Here is a 9,770-nt window from a genome sequence, read left to right on the forward strand (position 1 = left end):
CAAAAAAAGGCAGATCCTCCCATTCTGTTGGGAAATTTCAGTTTAAGAGTTAAGCAAACCAGAGATCTAACCGCAAAGCAGGTGAAAACAGATACTTGGATAGAGATGAAGCAGTGCTGTAAAAGTCACATTTCACTGCCAAAATGGGCTGTTTAAGATTTCAGAATGGATTGAAGGTCACTGAAGTTCTTGAAAGTAAAATATTCTTAGGCTTTGTCAAGGAGGGGAGAGCCATTAGCAGAACCTACCTCCTGTTGGAAAGCCCACACCTGCAAAGCTAATGGATCAAAGTGTTTTAACAAGTAGGGCACATGACCAGGTGTGCCAAAAACAGGTAGTAAACCTATTAGACTGAGAGAGGCCCATAAAAACTGGCTGGATGTGTGTGTTTTGATGTACTTTGAGGGACCTGGTTGCTGTCGGCTGTCTCCTTATTCCAGGTTTCAGGTTGGGGGTTTTTTCAGTTAAGTTTTGAAATTGAATGATAGATGTGTATCAGCAGCCCTGGCAAATCGTGTTTAGGTTGTTCTACACCAACATTTAAACCATGATATCACAGTCATGAGTTTGACTCTTGTCTAATTAATCCTTAATTAAAGCTCTGAAAGTCCTATCCAAAAGTCTGAATCTTTGTCTAAAACAGATGCAGATTAAACACTTTTTTTCTATTATTAAAGCAGATTTAGGGGATTATGTTGCTTTAGAGGAAATCCGAGCTCAACGTGTTTTGTTTGCAGTAGAATGAAAGTCAGAGCAGCAGATAATTCGGCAGCTACAGTCATAAAGCCCAACATGATTAACTACAGTCCCCATCATTCATGAGGTGGGATGGAGCAGAAGAGTCTGTGTGTAATGGAACAGTACTTCATTGAATTCTTGATGAATTAATTCTCAAACCTCCCTTTGTTTGACTGTGAAGATGCACAGAGATGCACACAGCACATGCATGTGACATTCCTGTAGGAAGGTAAACCTGTGAAGTAGCCAATAGTGCATTCTTTTATAAATCGGAGCAGTATAGCGAGTTAGCGCCAGGCTTCTGAAAAACAGAACAAACACTCAGATAACATAGGAAGACAGAAATAAGAAGAGAGGAGAAAGAAACGCTGAGGCGGTGAGTGGGAGGAGGCTCAGAGAGCGAACAAAAACTGGGGCAACAAGAAGTCTGCTGCATTTCCATCTGAAAGACGTTTCGCCTGGAAGAAGGAAGCCCTTTCTGTCTGCCTGCTGGGCGCCGGCTGGGCAGGGAAACTGGGAGATCCCTCCCTGCTGCTCCACTTTACCCAACCTTCATCTGCCCACTCTGACTTCCAGATAACCCCAACTCTTCACTGCACACTGCAACATCAAAGTCACCACCTCAAAGCCGAGGTAATTTATTCATAATCCAACACAAAACTCATCTCCCATTCATCTTCTCCAGTCTCTGGAGGAGCAGTGAAAGGGATTAATAATGACTACCGAGTGGAAGCCAGAGATCTCAACATTAACAAACATCTGATATAACATCTGATATCAATTTATATTTATATTTATACATGGTGAATTACTTCGAACCAAATGCTGGTGAATCGTGATTCACATGGAGCCCTTTGTCCATCATCACCATCGAGACGCCCTACTGCCCCCCCCCCCCCCCCCCCCCCCAAAAAAAAACAACAACAACAACTGCAGTGTGGGCATTTAAAGTGATCATGCATGTGTTCTTTCTGCCTGTAAATGATGGATGTCTGCTGGGAGACTCGCTGAGCTGCTGTTTGAATATGCAGAGTCTGACAGGCCTCTTTGTCATCCGATTTAATGCATAATTCATCTACATTTAACTAAGCAGGAAGCAAGAAGAAAGGATCGTCATTTTCCTGTGTGTGTGTGTGTGTGTGTGTGTGTGTGTGTGTGTGTGTGTGTGTGTGTGTTACTGTGGGAAGACAAGTCCCGGTGCCAAGATGAATGGTCTGGACTTTTAGCGTCGGTGGCTGGAGGAGCCTGTGTGTCCCTGAAGGCCTCGTCTCCATATAGAGGCATGTTTCTGCTCTCAGACTAAACTGCAGCAGCAGGGCGACACATTCTTCAGTCTGCTGCTGAACACATAACGGCACACAGGGAATAAACCAACAAATAGAACAATGCGTTCAAGACGTCACTCACATAATGATGAGATTGAATGCAAAGTAATTTACGTTACAAATGTGGACAAATGTGGACTTATTCAATTCTAATCTGTTTACTGGCAGACTACAGCCATGCGTAAAGCATAGCCTTTAGTGCTAACATCCAACGAAACTATGTAGCATAGTTAATGCGCTCCAGAGTGAATTAACTATGTTAATTCCTATTTTCTTTTCTTGAAACATTTCAAACGTTGGCTTGAGAGTTGAATTTAAACACAAACTTTTTCTTCTGCTATATTCCCCCAACACCAGTCATTTGGTAGATAGTTATTAGCTAGCTCATTCTTTTATTGGTCTTCAGGTGCATTACCAGCACCATCCTCTGGGTTGAAGTCGGGCTTGTTTAGCAGTGATGCATAAAAGCAAATATGCAGGCTGCAACTATAAAGACTAAGATGAACACGTTAATGCAGATAAGGCGCTCTGGTCCTTCCAGTTTCAGGCTACTTCTGAGATGGAGGGGATGAAGGGGATCTGGCACTGCTGCTGTTGTATATTGTAGAAAAGACAATGACACATACCCACACATGCAATGGGAGAGGAGGCAGAACAACAAGAGCATGACCTATATATGCCAGGGACACCCGAACAATGCACAGCTTATCAAGCGCCTGAACACAAAATAACAGCTGCAGGAGCAAGAAGGAGCTGATCCACCAGGGACGGCAGCTCCCTGAGATAAACGTCCTACACAGTCCAAGTCTCAGCATGTCTGTTCAAACAAGAGACGTGAATTCTCCCCGCTCAAAATCACTTTAGAGGCTTTGCTTTGTTGCTCGTTTATATTCACATTTTTGGAGACTTTCTTTTTGGAGAACATTTGTATTTTTTTGTTTTTATTACATTAATCTGACAGTTTGAGTCACAGGTTAATTCATATATATTTTACATGCTTCTTTTTATTAAATGATTTACACGAGATTTGAATGTTCTCTGTACTAACAAGATAATTAAGCAGTTTAGACTGTCGCAGATACTGGACGTTAGATAAGATAACCAAATTAATCTCATTTCCACTGAGCTTGTTTTCTTTGTTTACAACTTTTCTTTATTCATTTCCTCCCTTTTTTTCTATTTTTTTCCCCTCAGTTCAGTCTAAATGCATGGAGTTTCACCCAAGAGCAAAACTAAACTCTTCCTCAGAGAATCATGGCAGCCCCTCCTTCTCCCTTTGTCACACAATACTGTCTGTATTTTCCTCCTTTACTTTACTGTTTTACGTAAGTAAGAAGACATTTAAATGTGAACTAATTCTCCCATTGGGGCCAATGTGGTATTACAATTATCAATGATTAGATTAAATTGCCATAAAGCAGTCTAGAGGACTTGACATCCGTGTGATGAAGGAATTGGATGTTGCAAACGACGGTAGCACGAGGTGACATTTACCGTGACAACCATCACTGTGTTGAGATTCCCCCTGTTTAATTGGTAGAAAATGCACTATATGTCACAATATGTCACAATTGAGATGAAACTTTTAGTATCCATATCTCACTTGTTCCACCATGAGTTAACCTTTGCTGAAGTGGCTCAGAATAAAGTAAAGTACATGTCGGTTTACAGACCCACAAGGGTGGCGTTCATGTTTCCATAAACACTGGAGCCCTGAGGAGACAATAAAAAGACTTTGAGCTGGCTGTTCGGGTTGAAAGCATTTACAGTGTCAGCTTATTATCTTTTAATTTCTGTAGTGATTGTAGGAGCACAAAGACACACAGCTCTGTAATCAGCAGTTTGTTTTGCTCCAGCAGAGACAGCTATGCTCCTGCTTTAAGTAGATAATTGGAGAGCTGAAGGAAACACCAACAAAGACCACAGGAGGAGGATAAGAAGGAGGTGGCGGGGAGTTCAGAAACGTGTTTGGTTTGTCTTTTGACTTGTCTTCAATCATGGCATGTGCTCGCGTTCTCATAATTGGCTGTTGGAAGGAATCACCTGACATAAACATATTCTGCAACTAATATTCAAACTCAAAATATACTCAAAAGTCATCCCACATCTGTAGAAAGCTGTGAAATCACCACGAACATTGTCCAAAGTATTATGATCAATGAGTCTTTGAGGTTGTTCCAAAAAAAAAATAAGGTTACCACATGTGGTCATGCACATGATGATGCTTGTCTATGGCGAGCAAAGGCGTGGAAGCATGACATTGTTAATGCATCAGCAAACCTCTTAAACCCTGCAGAAACTGTTCGGATTAAGACAGATTTGAAGCTATTAATAACTTGAAAGATCAACAATCTGGTCCTCAGACAATCGTTGGATTTCTTGCAGGTCTGCAGTCTGAGCAGTTCCACTTTCTCTCTCTGCTGCTGTCAAAAGATGATTAAGAAACAGAAGTCAACCGATGCACCTCACGATGCCCTGCATTTTTTTTAACACGTCACATTCTTTTGCCTTTTCTCATCAAGACGACAACTTGTTCTTCAGCGTTGACCAATAGGAGCTCTGAGAGAGGAACAATGTCTTTGCTGTCAGGTTGATACTGAGTAGGACTGGGTAAAGTCGCTTTAAGGGTCTCAACCAAAGGGAGCCAGTGTCACATGATACCTGTATCGATGCCTTTTCCGCCCAGATCTAGAAAATAATGAATTTATGCGATGTGTGATCGGCCCACTCCTGCTACAACCCAGCTACAACAGACTGCCCGCCTGCACATCAACCTGGGGAGGGACGTGACACTTCCACCATGACGTGGCCCCACAACACTGTTAGCGTATGTGCGCGCTAGCCAGTGGGACACACACACATGCAGCTTCAGTTCACATGATGGCCATCAGTTAGGTACTAATTGTTACTGGTATCACTTTTAAGCGTACTGGTGTTGGCTTTTTAAACGATACCCAGCCATAGCAGTGAAGTGTGTCTCTGGCACCTCACTGGTCATATTGTACCTATGTAATGCATAGTCTTCAGATCTCTGGTCCAAGCCACTGCAGGAATTTGACTATAATCACCCAATCTGCCAATGATCATCTCAAAAGATGATATTGTGTCATCTGATCCAGATAATAAACACAAAATCTAGTCATTGTTTGTTTTGAGGACTTGTTTTCTGCTGTGCTCAAAGCTTTTGTGCTGTAGGTTTAAATACACTGTCAGGCCTGGTTTCTGTAGACAGTGAAACTCTTCCTTCAACTACATAAACAAGGCCGCGCTCCTCTGGAGGCACTGGATATTTGGAGGCTGTTTTTTATGTGCCACTCGTGTTGCTAACTGTGCTGCACACATGTGGCCTTCTTAGATTTGTTCCAGCATGTTTCAAACTGACAAATAGGTCAAATGAAAAGGGGCTCTAATGCTACTATACAGACAACCCAGCACCACTCCTGACTTCATATGAAAACACAAGGTTAGGTTTATCACATAGCTTTATGGAAACAACTATTGTTGACATTTGTTAAATCCAGCATACAATTCATCAGGTTTGGTGGCCTTTACTTCACACACAGCCTCCCAATAATTGAACTGCAGCTAAACCCCGCTGGCTAAACACAAACTGAGACTAAAGATAAATAATGACTGAATAATGATTAACTAGAGCTGGAGCTTGCCGGAAATTGGACTCATTTAAAGAAATATATACATTTTCCAAATACTGACAGACAGAACCAACCGCATTATTTGAACCTATATTGAACCCTTTTGATTTGATGTCATATTTAATACAACTAGATACTTTAAGAATGTGGAATGTGAAGAAACATGAGAGGCAAAACACAGCACTAAAACATTAATGTTTATGACTCTTGTCAGGATAAACACAGCTGTTAACACTGTAGAGGACTGCAAGAAGGGAAACCTGTTTCTTAAATCAGAGGGTTGCCTCTGCTTTGCTGTTGCCATAGCAACGTGTAGTCCTGAGATGACAGGGCTCTTGCTGTTCTTCTTTTTGTTCGGAAACCGCTCATCTTTTCTGAGCCTGTTGTCATTAAAGTGCATCAAACTCCGGACTTTCCTCGACATGAGCTTTTTCCTGACCGTGTCCTTGATGCAGTGGCAAGATGGTTTTGTTTCTATGATAAATGGGAGAGGAAGGTCGGAAAAAAACAGAAATATGACAAGAGGCCATGACACTTTTTTAAAAATTACGGGAATCATAAATATAATATTTAACAGTACAGTTTCTATGCTTGTGTTTTCATGTTATATCTTAATCTTAATGTATTACTGTATTAAATGGAGTTTGTTGCGATCCACATGTAACAGTAGTCTACTGTGAAAAGATGCTGCCACGAAGATCCACTCATGATAACAAGCAACACAAGATCAAACACATTCACTGTCAGTGCTTGAACTGGAAATCATGAATTGATTTCATCTTTTATATTAAAAGCTTGCAATGATCAAGTTCTAGCTTCTTTAAATGAGAATATTTTTCTTCTTCTGTGATATTAAACTCAACTTTTCTGACATTAAGGGTCCCTTAACAGATTGAATCGCTTAATGGAGAAAATAATTGGCAGAATAAGCAAAGATATACTTCATCAATGTGCACAAACAAATCAGCAAATAATTCACCCCTGAAGTCTGAGCAGAAACTCTTACGTGGCAACTTTCTGACTTAAGTAGACCACATATTGTACTTCACACAGCAGCTGTGTAAGGAAACGTCTTGTCCAATAATCATCTAACATACTGGTGAGTATACTGGTCTCACTACAGCACTGGTTGCTGCCGTAAACACTGTTGTGAAGCAGAAAATTCAGCACCGCAATGCAGATCCATAAATTTTCCCAAACAAGCTCTCGCTTTGCTCTAAATGGTCAGTTCAGGTGCAGAAGAATCCCAGATATGTGCTGGGGGGATTTTTAACATCAGAAGGATGTTCACTCATTTAACCTTCTACAAGCTTTGACCTTTCCATTTGACCCCACGAGCATCTGGATGAAGAAATCAATCACGTCAAAAGTTCACAGGTCTTTATCATGCCCAGCTGTTTGCTATGCTAGTATCCCACTTGTAACATGTAAATGAAATTCAGTCACCCAAATCATGGATTTTAAATCGTTTTAATATTCAAAAAATACTTCAATTTTGGCTTCTTAGTACATAAACCACCTGGATCAGCTCCTCTATTAATACAGTGTAGTTCTCTACTGTTTGTTAGGAAATTAAAAGTGCAAAGTAGTGGACGCTGTCCTCAGTCCACCACGCAGAGGAAAGGCTACTTCAATGCTCCCACAGAAACAGTCATGACACCCAGACTGAAACTACAGATGTCTGTTCTCCAAAAAACAAAAGAGCAGGGGCATAAGTGACCCGAGCCACGTGCAAAATCAAAGTGTTTCCACAGTATAGACCTCCTGCGGGTGGAAATAAAAACTATGCCATAAAAGTCCTCAGTGAGCTACAGTGGAGGAGCCTCTTCCTCTTCTTCTTCTTCTTCAGTCAAACTGTGTTCAAAGTCCACGATAAAGCAGCAGATAACCGGGCCAGCCCGTGTCTCTTCCTCCATGCTGTAGATCTGAGGACATTTCAAGTTGATTTTTTTTCTATTTGTCTTTTTGGTTATTATGTATTGTTCATATCCTGTGTGCAGAAGCATCATTCAGCAGGGCTTCACAGCGTAGAACAGCTTTAATCCAAAATGAGGATTTAAAAGAAAAACAAACAAAAAAAATCACTGCAAAGTAAACCTGTTTAGGGCAACACTGGCAGAACCCGGATTCCTTACAGTTAATTACGACTAAAACAATGTCCACAGAGGCAGCAGCTGTTACCGCTTCTTCTTCTGTTTTAGGGATTTCCTCCTCTTCAGTATCATTTCGTACAGTTTGTCCATCCCCTCGTGCAGCCCCTCGCCTATTATAGCGCACGCAGGTTGGATGTGATAGGTGGTGGAGGGGGTGAGCTCGTGCAGAGCCAGCTGCTTCTCAATGTCCGCCACCGGAAGCGATTTGGGCAGGTCCTGCTTGTTGGCGATGACCAGCAGCGGCGTGCCCTGGTTCTCCGCAAACTTGGTGACTTTGTGCAGTTCGGTCTTGGCCTCCTCCAGCCTGTCAACGTCCACGGAGTCCACGACATAAATGATCCCGTCGGTGCACCGGCTGTAGGACTTCCACAGGGGCCTCAGCTTCTCTTGCCCCCCCACGTCCCAGAAATGACAGCTGATGCCCTTCGCGGTGCCGTTACTCAGCTTGATCTTTTCTGTGTTGAAGCCGATCGTGGGAACCGTGTTGACGAACTCATTGAATTTGAGTCTGTAAAGAACTGTGGTCTTCCCGGCAGAGTCCAAGCCCAGCATGACGATGTGAAGAGACTGGAAGGCAGAGATGTTTGAGAAGCTGTTGCCCATTTTGGCGTATTTTTTTTTTCTTTCTGCGGCTGCTGGAGGGTTTTTTTTAATCCACCTCCCGGTTTTTGGGAATAAAAGAGCTCTGGTGCTCAGATCCCACTCATTAATTCCTGTGGAGAGACTTGGTGTGCAGGCCCCTGTGCGCTCTGGATGACTGATCGGCTCTGCTGTGGCCCTCAACAGCAGCGGGGGACGCGGTGCGCCGCGGCAGGACGCAGCGCGCCGTTCATTAGTATTCCCCTCACGCACTCGCATCCATTTGGTCCCTGAGACGCTCCCCGGTTAAAAAGGCTCCTTCAGGACGGCGTGGACGGTGTCAGCGCTGCGAAGGACAACGGTGATCACACCTTTGCCCGAAGAGCCCCTCCGTATCCCCGGATTCAGTCCACCTCACGGTCAAACACACCCTCCGGAAGGTGCGCACGAATAAATTCACCTCTCGGGCTTCTGGCTGCGCCAGGCTCCGGTGCTCGAGCCGAGGAAAAAAAAAAAAAACGTCCACCGATTCGTTCACCGGTTGGTGTCGGGCGCTCCTCTCCTGACGACCGCTGCAGCTGCTCTGCCTGTTGTGAGGCTGACAAAACAAGACCGCAAAACAAGAGGCGGCCCCGCTACGCTCCACCCCGCCGGGACATGTGCCAATGAGGCAGCGAGTCCTCACGAGCTGCTGCTGTGCTGATCCGGGGCCAACACGACCGCTGCAAGAGCAAACTTCATAATAAGGGGGAGATCTTTGTCTTGAATAACATAAACTGCGACTGGAATAGTTCGAGCAAAGTAGATTACTTTGTAAATTGTCTTTGATATTCTCTAAATAAAATAATAAAAACAGAGAAACAAGTATTGATCTAATAACATACGAGGGAGTTCCACCCTTATTTTCTTAGTCGAAATATACTGATGGTGATCTTCAAGGATATAATTATGGCAACTGCGCCCTCTTCTGGTATAGATGGGCCAGAACATGAAGGACGAAGGATGAACAGGAAATAGCTGTTGACTCAGGTTTTTTTTTTTTTTTTTTTAGCAATTGCATTGCTAAAAAACACAATACAAAATCTTACAAGCACTTGTTTTTTTTTTGCAACCACTATATAGCCTTCATAAGAGTATCACACACAATTACTTTAGCTGAAGATGACATGAACATATTACTGTATTCTGCTGCAAACAAAATACAGTAGATTGCAATGGCAGTCCTCTCTCTCTCTCTCCCAAATGAAAAGCTCTGATTTTCTAAAGGATCTAAATTATTTCTATTATATACTGTTTGTTTTCACAGGTGCATTCTGGGTGCA

The 9,770-nt window shown here is 42.8% G+C and overlaps 1 protein-coding gene across 1 annotated transcript; it reads right to left on the bottom strand.

Moving 5' to 3' along the window:
- Positions 1-7,174: 7,174 nt before the first annotated feature.
- On the bottom strand, positions 7,175-9,045 carry LOC311022061 (ADP-ribosylation factor-like protein 4C). Its single transcript, XM_084023077.1, has one exon. It carries the CDS (start codon positions 8,725-8,727, stop codon positions 7,894-7,896), a length of 834 nt encoding a protein of 277 aa, XP_083879203.1. The 5' UTR covers positions 8,728-9,045; the 3' UTR covers positions 7,175-7,893.
- Between the last annotated feature and the right edge of the window lie 725 nt (positions 9,046-9,770).

Source organism: Eutrigla gurnardus (assembly GCF_963514095.1).
Source record: "Eutrigla gurnardus genome assembly, chromosome: 12".
NCBI lineage: Eukaryota > Metazoa > Chordata > Actinopteri > Perciformes > Triglidae > Eutrigla > Eutrigla gurnardus.